The 15,662-nt window shown below is 36.6% G+C and overlaps 1 protein-coding gene and 1 pseudogene across 1 annotated transcript in view; both read right to left on the reverse strand.

Annotated features, from left to right (window-relative positions):
• The window catches only part of Catspert (catsper channel auxiliary subunit tau), a 77,518-nt gene that overhangs the window by 57,854 nt on the left and 4,002 nt on the right, over positions 1-15,662 (reverse strand). Inside the window, exons 3-7 of the mRNA XM_090355211.1 lie at positions 7,568-7,619; positions 5,704-5,846; positions 3,546-3,668; positions 2,221-2,265; positions 1,024-1,092 (exon numbers count right to left, since the gene is read on the reverse strand). Coding sequence (XP_090211337.1) covers positions 1,024-1,092; positions 2,221-2,265; positions 3,546-3,668; positions 5,704-5,846; positions 7,568-7,619 — 432 coding nt within the window. The remainder of the gene's footprint in view (positions 1-1,023; positions 1,093-2,220; positions 2,266-3,545; positions 3,669-5,703; positions 5,847-7,567; positions 7,620-15,662) is intronic.
• LOC150048631 (large ribosomal subunit protein uL23 pseudogene) lies at positions 12,863-13,374 on the reverse strand (annotated as a pseudogene).

Below are 15,662 nucleotides of genomic sequence, written 5' to 3' on the forward strand. Positions count from 1 at the left end.
TGGGAATACGGTATATAGTATCATAATTGAATTAATGGATAAACCTTAAATATTTTTAGATGTAAAAATCCACATTTACTTCTTAAATACTTAAAATAATGGGCTTTTAAAAGGTGAGCATCTTTCATTATGAAAATTGCTATTACAGCTAATGAGTATTTTACTAATTGGTATTTAAACAAGCACTGTCTTGATTATAAAAGAGTAGAAATTACCACTTTTCAAATGTCATTAATATCCCAAAGCTTTTTCTCCACAACTGTGGTTCATTGAGAAATATAGAGAAAAACTGCAACACTAGATTAGGTGTCAATGTAGTTCTTTCCTTCTGTAATACCCAGTTGTCAGTTTTTATTTGTGTAGACACCACAAAAAAAAATACAAAATAAGCTGGGAGCTGAGGGCTCATGCTTATAATCCTAGCTACTCAAGAGGTTGAAATTTGAGGAACATAGTTTGAAGTCAGCCCAGGCATAAAAGTCTGCGTGAGACTCTTATCTCCAATTAACCACTCAAAAACTGGAAATAGAACGGTGGCTCAAAGCAATGGACAAACAAGCTTCAGGGATAATGCCCAGGCCCTGACTTAAAAAAACCCACAAACACCAAAATAAACAAACAAACAAAACCCCACAAAATAATAAAGACATTTTGAATAAAATCATCACTTGAAATGTATAAAGAAATAATGGGGGCCAGGAGTTTGGCCTAGTGGTAGAGTGCTTGCTTGGCATGCTTGAAGACTCGGGTTCAATTCCTTCATACCACAAACATGGAAAAAAGCAAGGAGTGGTGCTGAGGCTCAAGTGGTAGAGTTCTAGCTTTGAGAAAGTCCAAGGACAGTGCTCAGGCCCTGAGCTCAAGCCCAGGACTGGCTAAATAAATAAATAAATAAATAAATAAAGGTAAACCCTCATATATGTATACTTGAAAGTCAAAACAAAGCAGCATTTTAAAAAATACTTATTTTTAAATATTGATAAAAAAAGAGCTACAGAGTAACTTTTTAAAAAGGTAACTAACCTGATGTGAAAATCCATACCCAAAGTTTCCATAGGTGAACATAAACTCCACATCCAGACTGCAGACAAACTAAACATGTGGCAAATTTATTATTTGATCATAATATTTTGTTGTAAAAGTGATAACAAGTCATATTTTCACTTCACAAATCTATAAGCTAGAAAGGTCTACTTACCAGTCTCCTGATTTTTAAAAAAAAAAAGCAAGAAATTCCTATAGAAGAAGCTATTCAGTCCATGAAATGTTAGACCCTTTCATGTTAAAGTTTGAAAATACTATGTGACTGATATATGTGAAATAGAAACTTGGACTTGTTAATAGGATTATATATACTAAGCTTCTGAAAGATACATATTCATAACACATGCATGTCTTTAAAAAAATTATTTGCTCACAGTCTTTTCATCTCCATCCTCATTTCCTATTAAAACAAGTAATCTCTTTGCACCCAAGGTTGCTTACATATGAAATGAAGGAAAGGATCAGTGGTAATGACTTTTGTTCTTTGTTCTAGTTTTAGCCATGAGAGAGCAGAAGTCCCTTGTAGTAGAAGACCAAATCAAGATAACAATCTTAAATACTTATAAAGAAATTAAGAACTGTAAATAACTCTTCAAAAACTCTCCAAGAAGCTGGGCCTGGTGGCTCATGCCTGTAATCCTTGCTATTCAGGAGGCTGAAATCTGAGGATCGAAGTTCAAAGCCAATTCGGGCACTAAAAAGTCTGCAAAACTTTTACCTCCAATTAATCACCAGAAAACTGAAAGTGGCATTGTGGCTCAAGGGGTAGGGTAGCAGCCTTGAGCTGAAGAGTTCAGGGACAATGCCCAGACCCAGAGTTCAAGTCCCACAATCAACAAAAAATAAATAAAAATAACAAAAACTCTCCAAGACAAAAGCAATACTCCTTCAAATTAGCAGTGATGCTCCTGAGAAAGCAGTCAAAGAAGCAGCAAGTGATATTTACTCTCTCACTGGATGATTTCACTATTTAGCAGCTTCAACAATGACAACAACAAATAAAGGTAGGGTGAAGAGTTTGTGAGCAAATAGTGTATTTTCTATTTAACACATTTTTACTAAATTAATCAGTGACTGTTAAGAGTAACATATTACAAACAGTATCAGTAAAGCTCTACAAAATGTTTAGAAAATATTACATGTGGACAAATCAAGATATTTTGATAAAGTTCTTACTTTATTGTTGTTCAACATTTTTAATTCTTCAGTAAAGCACCCTTTCTGGAAGACAGCAATAATAACAAAATTCTTAACTATAGAATCATTTATATATTAAGCTGCATATTTATTTATACTATATTACTTTTAAATTAGATGATGACTGGATATTTGTGGCTTACACAGCTACTCAAGAGGATGAGTTCTGAGATCGTGGCTTGAAGCCAGCTGAGCAGGAAAGTCCTTATCTCCAATAAATTACCAAAAAGCTAGAAGTGGAGATGTAGCTCAAGGCAGTAGCCATAAGCAAAAAAAGCTCGGACAGTGCCTGGGCCCTGAGTTCAAACCCCAGAACCAGCACAAACTAAATTAGGTAATGCTTTTTCAAACATACATATAAATTTGATAGCTAATGCACAAACAATGAACATTCAGGAGAAGAAAAAAATCCAGGTGAAGGAAACTAATAAATATTAATATTTATATTTATGTTTTAGACAAAAATATTTTGTCTTTATAAAAGGTTATGTTCTAAGCCTGGCACCTGTGGCTCACTCCTGTAATCCTAGCTAGTCAGGAGGCTGAGATATGAGGATCACATTTCAAAGTCAGCCCAAGCATTAAAGTCTGTGTGACTCTTATCTCCAATTAACCACCAGAAAACCGAAGCGGCGTTGTGGCTCAAGTGGTAGAGTGGTAGTTCTTTATAACAGGTTACATGATAAACTGACTTCTGAGAGGACTAGTGCCCTTCTCATTCCCTGTGGACTACTAGGATTTTTTTTTTTTTTACCAAGTATAACATTGATGTCCTTGGGTGCCATGTGATCATCTGTATGCTAAATTAATTAGCCCACCTAATACAACATCTCATCATTTCCTTTCTTCTCAGTATTCCCTCTTATTTCCAATCCCAAAGTTTACCATTTCGCATCTTTCACTGCTTCACTAGTTATTCCTTCCATCTCTCCACCTCTCCACTTTCCCTGAGACCTGGCTCACCACAGAGGATACAATGTTTTCCTTATTTGCTTCTCTCAATAAAAAGCTGCTCCTTCTCCAAAAACTCACACATGTTAAGGTCAGAAGGTAGAGCAGCATTTCTCCACACTTCCCTAAAATTACTTTCCTATCATATTATTGTACAAGGAGTAAGCACTTTCCTCTGTAAGTCCCATGCTATCTGGTGGTTCTATTGTTTCTCAGACATTTGATGCACTAATTTTCCTACGCACATGAGTTTGGAGGCAGATAATAAAAGGATGTGTCAAGTATAATAAACCACAATAACAAATACAAATGGGACAGTGTGGTAACAAAGCAAAGGATGATTTTATACATACTTGAATTACTTCATAAAGATGTACTTCAACACTCCCTAAGAAAAGAGGAGTTCTTTCGGAGCTGGCATATTTCAATAGCTCCAACAAAATGTTATTGCGCTCATCCTCCTGACGTCTGGGAACCTCAGGATCAAAATATATGAAAAGAAGTATGAAATCTTTCAGAAATAATTTCAAATCAATGCATCTATAAATTATATTCTGGACATAGCTAGGTTTTGTAATTTTCAAGCTTGTCTAATATAACTTACACCCTAATGGCAACTTTAAATCAGAATTATTTTTATATTTAATGCCCAGATGATATCATCTACTGGCTTACATTCTCTCTTTAATTCTGTATAAAAATTCACTCTCAAACTTTTCACTGGCCAGACAGCAGTAGCTGGTGCCTGTAATCCTGTTTGGGAGGTGGAATGTTGCAGTTTAAAGGCAGCCTATTTAAAAAAAGAGTTGTGAGACTTGTATCTGCAAATAACCCCCAAAAGCTGGATGTGAACTTAAGTGGAAAGGTGTGACTTAAGTAGAAAAGTACTAGCTTTGAGTAAAGAAAAAAAAAAGCTAAACAGTGCCTAGGCCCTGAGTTCAAATTATACAAGTTCAAGTTTGTGCATGTGCACACACATGTACACACACACTTCAACTGAATTTCACTGTCAAGCACATATATAATACAATATCTATCTAATATATAATACAAAATCCAAAGAATCCTAGTAATCCAAATATTTAATGTTAAAGAATATTTAATGTCCTTTTCAGTTTTAGTTTATTTCATTTTCTTTATTCTAGTCCATTAACTATGCATTGTTTATTTATTATTATGGTTGTAGGTATTCAACCCAGGGCTTCCTGAATGTCATGCAGGATAAGACTGGGGAGACTATAGTTCCAAGCCAGCCCAGACATGAGACAGAATAAGCTGGACGTGGTGATCTTAGCTTGCCTATCATGCCAACTACAAAAGGAAGCATAAAATAGGAGGCTCATAATCCAGGTCAGCCTGGGCAGAAATTAAGACCCTTTTCAACAAATCAGAGCAAATAAAGTTGCAGGTGTGACTCAAGTGGTACAGCATCTACTTAAAAGTAGAAAGCCAAGAGTTCAAACACTAATACCATCAAAAAGAATGTTAAGGTTAGACAGGGAATGTGGCCTAGCGGTAGAGTGCTTGCCTAACACGCCAAAAGCCCTGGGTTCAATTCTTCAGGACCACATACACAGAAAAAGTTGCTGCTGTGGCTCAAGTGGCAGAGCACTAGCCTTGAGAAAAAAAAGTGTCTAAGGACAATGCCCAGGCCCTGAGTTCAAGCCCCACAATTGGCCCAAAAAAAAAAAAAGTAAGGTTAAAAGATATGGCCAGGAGCTGGACACAGTGACTAATGCCTGTAATCCTAGCTACTCAGGAGGCTGAGATGTGAGGATCAAGGTTCAAAGCCAGCTGGGCACAAAAAGACCTGAGATTCTCATCTCCAATTAACCTCTAGAAAACAGGAAGTGGGGCTTGGCTCAAGTGGTAGAGCATTAGCCTTGAGCAAAAAATGCTTGGGACAGTGCCTAGGGCCTGAGTCCAAGGCCCAGGACTAGCACACACACACACACACACACACACACACACACACACTCTCTCTCTCTCTCTCTCTCTATATATATATATATATATAGATAGATAGATAGATAGATAGATAGATAGATATACTATATAGATATATACAGATATATATACTTACACAATAGTGTAAGATAGTGTAAGATAGATAGACAATACCTTTGGAGAATGTTTCACAATCATTATATACTGTATATGAAAATATTTGGTCGATGTAAGGGAACTAAGAAGAGAAGAGCAGAACTTTTCTTTAAAAAAAAGATAGATAAAAAAGACAAGATAAAAAAGAGCATAAATGCTCAAAACCAGACAGTAACATCTCAAGAAACAAGTCTACTAAGATAATGAGTAGATGGAGATAATATACTTGACCTAGTAAAGTGCTAATTAAAAACACCACTACAACCCATAGCTTAACAGTTAAACAATATAAAACACAAAATGAACTATCATTTTGCTTCTTACCATCTGTAAAAAATTTATAATTAGGATAGAATATGTGACACTATATAGAGATGTTATGATACCTAGAAGACAATCTATCATTACCTGTAGAGTAAAATACTTCACATCACTGAACCTAATTACAAGGTTCTTTCCATTGTTACCGGATTTCAAACTATAAGTTCTTGTACATTTCACAATGTTGTTTATAGATATCCGAATGAACAAACTATCATCATGAGAACTGACTTAAAATGTTTAGGAAACAAATTTTGTTGTAATTTAAAAATAACAGTATAGAATTAATCCACTGTACAATTCAGGTCAAAATATTAAAAATTAAGTATTGTAGTACATATTAAGTAACAGAAAAGTATCTTAAAATAATATTTTCCCATTGTCAGTAGACACAACACAGGCCAGAGAAGGTTTACTCTTTATTAGAGCACTTAGCATATTTTTATCCTCACATTCCCATTATACTTTTTTTTGCAAGTTCTTTATATTGGTACTAAAGTGACTAAGTGGGGTCAGGAGCATGACCTAGTGGTAGAGTGTCTGCCTAGCATGCATGAAGCCCAGGATTCAATTCCGTGGTACCACATATAAAGAAAAAGCTACAAGTGGTACTGTGGCTCAAGTGGTAAAGCACTAGCATTGAGCTGAAGAGCTCAGGGACAGAGCTCAGGCACAACAGAATTTTTTAGAGCAAAGTATAATATTTCATTTTACTATATGTTTCTTGTATACTATTACTGATCTGGATTATTATCTTTCATACTACTCCATGAAGTAAAACATTTCTTCTCATAATTCACTCAAACAAATTTATATATAAAAGGCTGACATTACATGGTGACTAGTCTAAAAATAAACATTCAATTTATTTAAGGCATTGACATAAGGTTAATCATTTCTAAACTGTTTAAGGGAAGCATGTATACTTAGTAGTATACATCCCTGAAAGATGGTTTTTCCATGATGTTATATGGTGATTGTTACATAACTTACAGATTTCCAAAAAGTATTTTCTCACTTCTACATCAACAAGTGGAGTTTATTTTCCTTGCCCTTGAATCTGAGCTGGTCTTGTGATTATTTTAACTCATAAACACAATAGATATACCCTAGGACTGGAACTAGGATGGATGAGAGACACTGACTTAGGGTATAAATATAAAGAGATACTAAAACCAACAGTAATCATTTTTTTTCAACTGTCAGGATAACGTATAGAGGGGTTACAGTTACATTTATCAGGTAGTAGGTGCATTACTTCTTGCATATTGAAACCCCTTCTCGTGTTTTTGTCCCTGTTTCCTCCCCTCAATCACCTTGTTTTCTCTCCTTCCTTTCCATATTTCAAATAAATAAACATATATACAATATACCAGGTACCAAAGTCAGATAAACTAACATGATGAGATTATCCACAGGGCCAAAAAAAAAGAGAAGAGAAATAACATATTTATTAAGAACAACAATCACATAAGATAAACCTCTTGTTTCCATATCCTAGAGTTCATTTAGCCTCATCCTATATGACCTTATGTACATAGGTTTTGAGCTAATGTAATCCTCTGCTAGGAAAGTCCTAGATATGTACTAATTAGTAATCAATGTTTTTGAAAATAACATTTTAAAATAAAAATTACTCCACAAAAAATGATAGGGTGACACAGAAAGAATAAAAGCTCCAACAATTTCAGCATCCTAGCTAAAGACAAGCCTCCCCAGAACAGTGACATTCACAGAAGTTGGCTATTTAGATATCCTATCCTTTTTGATCTGACACAGCTTCTGTGATATCATGAAGCACACATACCACTCAGAGGATGCACAGAGTGACTGGTAACAAAATGGTTAATACTTTAAGAAGTTAGATTTAGAGTAGTCTGTAATGTCTGAAGGCATAACTGAAACAGTGAGATATGATCATACTATTATTTTAAGACAAAAGAAAGGATACTTTTAGGTGCTATTTGTCTACAACACTTTATGCGAACAGCCAGGCAGCCAACCTACAATAATCAAAAACAGAGAGAGTTAATGCAGTTTTAAAAAAGTAAATGTTTCTTCTATTCTATATTGAATAATGTTTTAAAACTTTAAAGTTCTATTTTGTTTTTCTTATTAGAATTATTTCTGTATTAAAGTATCTAGCTAATGGACAATACCAAAAACTAAAACCACAAAAGAAAAAGTGAGTGGGATATGTTCAAATAGACCTAAAATGAAGAACACAAAGCAAAGAAATAGTGGTGCTGTTCCTCAAGGGGTAGACTGGTAACCTTGAGCTGAAGGGCTCAGGGACAGGGCCCAGGCCCAGAGTTCAAGCCCCATGACTGACTGGAAAAAAAAAAAAGGAATAGAAAAGAAAAAAAATAGCTATTAACTTAAATCTGATTTCAATTTGGTGAAAACTAATACAACATAGTATCCTGCACATAAAGTAAGAAATATGGCCAGGCATAGGTGCTTCACATCTGTAATCCTAGATATTCAGGAGGTTGAGATCTGAGGATCACGGTTCAAAACCAGCCTGGGCACTAAAGTCTGTGAGACTCTTTTCTCCAATAAAACACCAGAAAACCGAAAATGGCACTGTGGCTCAAGGGGTAGCCTTGAGCTGAAGAGCTTAGTGACAGCACCCAGTCCCAGAGTTCAAGTCCTACAACCGACAAAATAAATAAATAAATAGACAGATAAGTAAATAAATAAATAAAATAAGAAATATGGTTTGTTTTGGTAAGTTTTTTTAGGCAATACCCTAAAACTATTTCCTTCAATAATCATTCATTAATTACAACAGGCCAGGAGCAGTGAGATACTCATTGCTTCTTATAGAGATTATTCTAAATGTTGAAAAAATTGTATAAAATGAAATACAAAATAAACTCAGGATCAGATGAATTCTAAACACAGTGTTTGCCAAATACATATATTTGAATTTGCTTTAATGATAGCTTTCATCTTTACTTCGTGAGTATAGTATTTGTAGTTGTTTCCACAACCATATATCCTCTACAATATATTTTACATATTTAGCCTTAATATAAAGTTAGTAGAAATATTTTATTAAAGATTTTACATAAATAGAAGTAGAGAAGAAAAACAAGAAAACAGATGTGGAGGTAGAATAGAAGCCTTTTCTCTATGAAAGAGAAAAGTCTGGGTAACAAAGGAGAGACTATATTCAGAAGAACAAAACTGAAGAGCACTGGAAATGAGGAAAACCACAGCTGAAAAGTGTGGCAAGGTAGAAAGAAAACTAGGAAATAGTTTGTAGCTCCATCTTCAGTACCCTTGGGTAGCAGCACAGAAGTAGTCAACTGATCCTTTATCAGTTCCACCCTCAACTCAAATGTTATACTAACCAAACACAAGCAAACAGGAGCCTCCAGAAGCTTGTACTTCATTTGGTAGGGCTGGTGTGCTGAGCACATGAGCAAAAGCTTGGTTACCAAGAAATCATCTAGGCTGGAGGAGAGAACCTGTGCTACAGCTCACTCATTACAAAGAGCTGCCTGAGTGTTGTGAATACAGAAGAGAAAGCCTAAAACACTCAAAAGCACGATTATAAGCATTATCAATAAAATAAAAGGGATACAAAACTGAACTCAAAGAGGACATAAGGAACTCAATGAAAACACAAATAAACCACTAAATGAAGAAAGGCAATGTAAGATATGAAAGACAAATTCATAAAGATACATGAAACCTAAAAAAGAATCAAAATGAGGCTTTAAAAAAATCAATAAGGGGCCGGGAGTTTGGCCTAGTGGTTAAAGTGCTTTCCTAGCATGCATGAAGACCCGGGTTCGATTCCTTGGTACCACATACATAGAAAAAAGCCGGAAGTGGTGCTGAGGCTCAAGTGGTAGAGCTCTAGCCTTGAGACAAAGTCCAAGGACAGTGCTCAGGCCCTGAGCTCAAGCCCAGGACTGGCAAAAAAAAAAATCAATAAATCAAATTTTAAAATTCTTTGGCAAGCTGAGTACCAGCAGCTCATACCTATAATCCTGGATACACGGGAGAATGAGATCTGAGGAACGTGGCTTGAAGCCAACTCTGGACAGGGAACTTTCACCAGGAAATTAGGTCAAATTAAAGAGAGAATAACAGGGCTCAATGAAACATTAAAAGAAGACATATAAAGAAGTATGAATGTTATATGTAAAAGCACTGGGAAATGATTATGAGACTAAATCCAAGGATCCTGGGCATAGGAGAAAGAAAAGTACAAGCTAAAGGTATAGAAAACATACTTAATAAAGTTATAGAAGAAAATTTCTTAAATCTTGACAAAGCAGCCATTTAGGCATAGGAAGTTATTAGAACACCCAATGGATCAGAGCAGAAAAAAAAAAATAATGCCTTAAAATACATGCACTGGGGCCGGGAGTTTGGCCTAGTGGTTAAAGTGCTTGCCTAGCATGCACGAAGACCCAGGTTCGATTCCTTGGTACCACATATAGAAAAAAGCCGGAAGTGGTGCTGAGGCTCAAGTGGTAGAGCTTGAGCCTTGAGAAAGTCCAAGGATAGTGCTCAAGCCCTGAGCTCAAGCCCAGGACTGGCAAAAAAAAAAAAAAAGAAAAAAAAAATACATGCACTATGGGCCCAGAGTTTGGCCTGGTGGAAGAGTGCTTGTCTACCATAAACAAAGACCAGGATTCAATTTCTTGGTACCACATACACAGAAAAAGCCAGAAGTGGTGCTATGGCTCAAGTGGTAAAAAATACATGCACTAAATGTGCATGCAGAACAATGAGAAAAAATATTGGAAGTTTCAAGAGAGAAATGCGGTCAATGATAAGCCCATCAAAACAGACTCCAATAGGAGGACATATAATGATATATTAAGTGCACAAATATAAACTTTTTTAATAAAAAGCTTTTTGTGATAAAACTAAAGCAATGAATGACCACTAAACCAATGTTGTAGAATATATACAAAGGAAGTTACTACATATAGAAGGTAAATGTAATGATGCAAATTGGTGAAAAATAAATCTCAACTGATGAGCAAATAAACAAATGAAGAGAACAGAACACTACAAATACAACAAGATGGAAGGAAATACTACATTAAGATTCAATGCATCTTTAGATGCACTTAATCTACCAAAATTGAATCAAAATGATATAAACTATACAAAAATCTTGGAAATAAGCAATGAAATTGATGCAGTTATAAGTCACCAACAAAGAAAAGACACAATACAAAAAAAAAACCCAAAACAAAAAAATCCTGACTGCTGAATTCTACTACCAGACCTCTAAAGAAGATCAGTACTAATAATCCTCAAGCTTTCCACAAAATAGAGAGGCAAGGAATATTATCAAACTCATTCTATAAATCCAATATTACATGAATACCAAAACCAGACAGAGATACATTAACAGACATATACACAGACACACCGAATTACAACTCAAAAAACAAAACAAAACAAAAAATAACTCGGTAAAATATTTATAATTAGAATTAAACAACAAATCAAAGAATATACATCATAACTATATTGGTTTCATTCTAGCTATTTAAAGTTGATTCAACATTTGTAAATTAAATGTAATACAACAAATAGTTGATTCAAAAAAAGTTGATTTAACATATATAAACTAATAAATGTAATACAACAAATAAAACCAAAGACAAGAATCACATAATTATTTCAACAGATGCAGAGAAAAGCCTTGGACAAAATTCAGCATCTTTCATGGTAAAAGCGCTGAAGAAACTAAGAATCAGTGAAGGTAACTCAACATGATGAAGGCTTTATATGAAAAACCTATCACCAACAGTATTAATGTATTAAATAAAATACTGAAAACATTTCCTTTCAAGTCCGGAATGAAGCCAGGCCACAGTGGCTCACACCTGTCATCCTAGCTACTCAGGAGGCTGAAATCTGAGGATCAAGTTTAAAGCTAGCCTGGGCACTAAAGTCTGTGAGACTCTTTATTTCCAGTTAACCACTAGAAAACTGGAAGTGGTGCTATGGATCAAGGGGTAGGGAGGTAGTTTTGAGCTGAAGAGCTCAGGAACAGCGCCCAAGCCCAGAGTGCAAGCCCTACAACCGACAAAAAAAAAAAAAAAAAAAAAAAAAAAAAAGGCGGGAATGAGATAAGACTGTCCACTCTGTCTATTCTTATTCAGTATAGTAGTAGAAATCCTAATCAGAGCAATACACAAGAGAAAGTATTAAGAGGGATTCAAGTGGAGAAGAAAGAAGTCAAATTTATGTACAAAAGTCAGTAGTTTTTCTATAACCAATAATAAAGATGTTGAGGAAGAAATCAGGAAACAATTCCATTCACCACAACCTAAAAAACAATGAAGTACCTAGGAACAGATTTAACCAAGAAAGAAAAAAACCCAAAACCTCTGCAGTCTTGTTGGGAACTGGTCATCTCAGGGGCTTGTTCATCAGCTCAGTGGCCATTAAAGGGCTTTGGCCGGGCGTTGCTCGCATATCTCTCTTGAGGTATTCGCATTCCTCACATACCTCTCTTGAGGTATTTCTGTGTAAGTGGCTCAAATGAACCCAGTAGGGCAGGTCCTCTGCCCTTGCACTTTCCTGCACTGGTCCCGCCCAGTACCTGAAAGTTTGCCCTGACCCTTAGTGATAGCACCTTGGCCCTCTTCCTATTGGTCCTTTTTTGCTCCTCTTTCCCCCCACAGTATATAACTAAGTGACCAATGTAATAAAGAGAGATCTGCTGCGCTTTCATGGCTGACATAGCTCCTGGCTCAGTGTTGTTTTCTCCCAGGTAATTGGGGGAGGGCTGGGTTATTGATGCTTGCCATCTTGCTCAGCTCTGGGGGACTTCAGGCTGGCCCTGGGTGTCCCTCTCATACCTGTGTTACTCGAGAGCAGTACAGTCTCATGCACTGGCAGAATTGAGTATCATGAAAAATGGCTGTGCTGCTTTCAGTAGATGATTGGATCAACAGGCATGGTATTTATACACAATGGAATTCTATGCTGCTATCAGAAAGAATGACATCATCCCATTTGTAAGGAAATGGAAAGACTTGGGAAAGATCATATTAAGTGAAGTAAGCCAGACCCAAAGGAACATAGGCTCAATGGTTTCCCTCATTTGTAATAATTAGTACATATCTTGGACTTTCTTAGCAGAGGATTGCAATAGCTCAAAACCTAGATACCATATAGAATGAGGCTAAATGAAAGGATCTCAGGATATGGAAATAAGAGCTATATAATGTGTGACTGTTCTTTTTTTGTGGGAAAAACATGTATATTTATAATTAGCCAGCTGGATGCAGTTTAGATGATTCCAATTTTGTTGGCAACATCTAGAGCATCATAGTCAGGAGCCAGTCAAACTTATGCCTTCTTCTCCCCATCAGGCCTGATCAGGGTATTGACCTTGGCCACATCAATGTCATAGAGCTTCTTCACAGCCTGTTTGATTTGATGCTTGTTGGCTTTGACATCCACAATGAACACAAGTGTGTTGTTGTCTTCTATCTTCTTCATGGCTGACTCAGTGGTCAGGGGGAACTTGATAATCGCATAGTGGTCAAGCTTGTTTCTCCTCAGAGCACTCTTGCATGGATATTTGGGCTGTCTCCAGAGCCACAGGGTCTTGGGCCGCAGGAAGGTGGGTGAAGTGCGTATCTTCTTCTTTTTGTGGCTGTGGATGCCTGTCAGCACTGCTTTCTTGGCTTTCAAAGCCTTTTCCTTGGCTTCGGCTTTAGGAGGGGCAGGAGCTCCCTTCTTAGCTTTCGGTGCCATCTTGGTGAAAAGCTGATTGTTGTTCTTAATGTACTATGTTATTTCTCCTCTCTTTTGTTGTCCCTTGGTTATTCTCATATTGCTACAGTATCTTACCTTGTTATCTGGTATATTGTATATATGTTTATTTGAAATAGGAAAGGGAAGGGGGAAAACAAGATGAGGGGAGAGGTAGGGGGAAGGAAATGGGGACAAAAACATGAGAAGAGATATCAATGTTTGTGAAGTAATGCGCCTTCTATCGGGTGAATATAACTATAACCCTTTTATTAATTACAATTTTAAAAAAGAAAAGAAAAAAAATGACTGTGCTTGCCAGGAGTTTGGCCTATTGGTAGAGAGCTCACCTAGCATGCAGGAAGCCCTGGTTCGATTTCTTGCTACCACACACACAGAAAAAGCTAGAAGTGGTACAGTGGCTCAAGTGGCAGAATGCCAACCTTGAGCAAAAAGTGTCTAAGGACATTGTGCAGGCCCTGAGTTCAAGCCCCAGGACTGTCAAAAGAAGAAAAAATGGGGGACAGGAGTTTGGCCTAGTGGTAAAGTGCTTGCCTAGCATGCACAAAAACCCAGGTTCGATTCCTCAATATCATATACATAGAAAAAGCTGGAAGTGGTACTGCGGCTCAAGTGGTAAAGCTCTAGCCTTCAGAACACCCAAGGGTAGTGTTTAGGCCCTGAGTTCAAGCCCCAGAACTGGCAAAATAAAAAAAAAATAGCTGTGCTACCAAAAATAATCTACAGAATCAAAATCCCCATCAAAACCTCAATGTAATTCTTTCAAGAAATAGAAAAAAATCATAAAGTACATATACCCTAAATAGCCAAAGCAATTCTGAATAAAAGAAGCAACATTGGAGGACAATTCCAGAATTCAAATTATACTGTGAAGCACAAAAACAACAATATCCAACCCGGCATGGTACTGGTTTAAAAGCAGATATGAAGACTGAATAGAATATAGAGGACCCAAAACTAAATCCATACAACCAAAGCCATCTTATTTTTAACCAGAGAACCAAATGTACATGGAAAAAAGACAGCTTCTTCAATAACTGATGCTGGAAAAACTGAATATTCACCTACAGAAGAATGAAACTATTTCTCACCCTGCACTAATATGGATTGAAGTATACCAAGGATCTTAATGATAGACTTAAAACTTTGAAACTACTATAAGAATAGGAAAACTAGAAGTTATTGGCATAGGCAATAACTTTCTGAATAGAATTCCATAAGAACAAGCATTAACATTTGGATTTATCAAGAAAAAAAAATAAACACCTGCCAGGCGTGGTGGCTCACTCCTGTAATCCTAGCTATATAGGAGGCTGAGATGTGAGGATCAAGGTTCAAAGCCAGCCCAGGCACAAAAGGACCTGCGCCTCTTATCCCCCATTAACTTTTCGAAAACAGGAAGAGCTCAGGGACAGCGCCTAGGCCAAGTTCAAGTCCCATGACCCACAAAAAATAAAATTAAACGTTTTTTAAAAAGCACCTATACACCAAGGAAAATAGACATACAGAATGGGAAAAAAATTACTGGCTATACATTTTATAAAGATTAATAAGTAGAATATAAGAATATAATAGAATGTAGAATGTAAGAAAATAATTAATAAATAGAATAAGGAACTAAAAAATGAAACTCTTCAGCAATCAACAATCCAATTAAGAAATGAAAGAAAAAGGAAAAATAGTCAATAAATACATGAGAAAATATACAATATCCTTGGATCATAAAGGAAATGGAAATCAAAACAACTTGTGATTTTATCTGATTCCAGTCATAAATTAAGAACACATAAAACAAATACTGGTGAAGACTCAGGGAAAATGGAACTTTTCTACAACTGTTGGTGGAAATGTAGTACAACCACTATGTTGCTCTCGAGCAACATGGGTATGAGAGGGACACCCAGGGCCAGCCTGAAGTCCCCAGGAGCAGAGCAAGATGGCAAGCACAGATAACCCAGCCCTCCTCCAATTACCCGGGAGAAAACAACACTGATCCAGGAGCTGTGTCAGCCATGAAAGCGCAGCAGATCTCTCTTTATTGTGTTGGGCACTTAGTTATATACTGTGGGGGAGAAGGTGGAGAAGCAAAAAGGAACCAATAGAAAAAAGGCCAAGGTGCTATCACTAAGGGTCAGGGCAAACTTTCAGGTTTTTACTGGGCGGGACCGGTGCAAGAAAGCACAAGCGGGCTGAGGTGAGTCACCTACACAAAAATACCTCAATAGAGGTATGTGAGGAATGCCTGGCCAAAGCCCTTTAATGGCCCCCTGAGCCGA

This window comes from Megascapheus bottae, chromosome 21, assembly GCF_031878675.1.
Source record: "Megascapheus bottae isolate mThoBot1 chromosome 21, mThoBot2.hap1, whole genome shotgun sequence".
NCBI classification, from domain to species: Eukaryota; Metazoa; Chordata; class Mammalia; order Rodentia; family Geomyidae; genus Megascapheus; species Megascapheus bottae.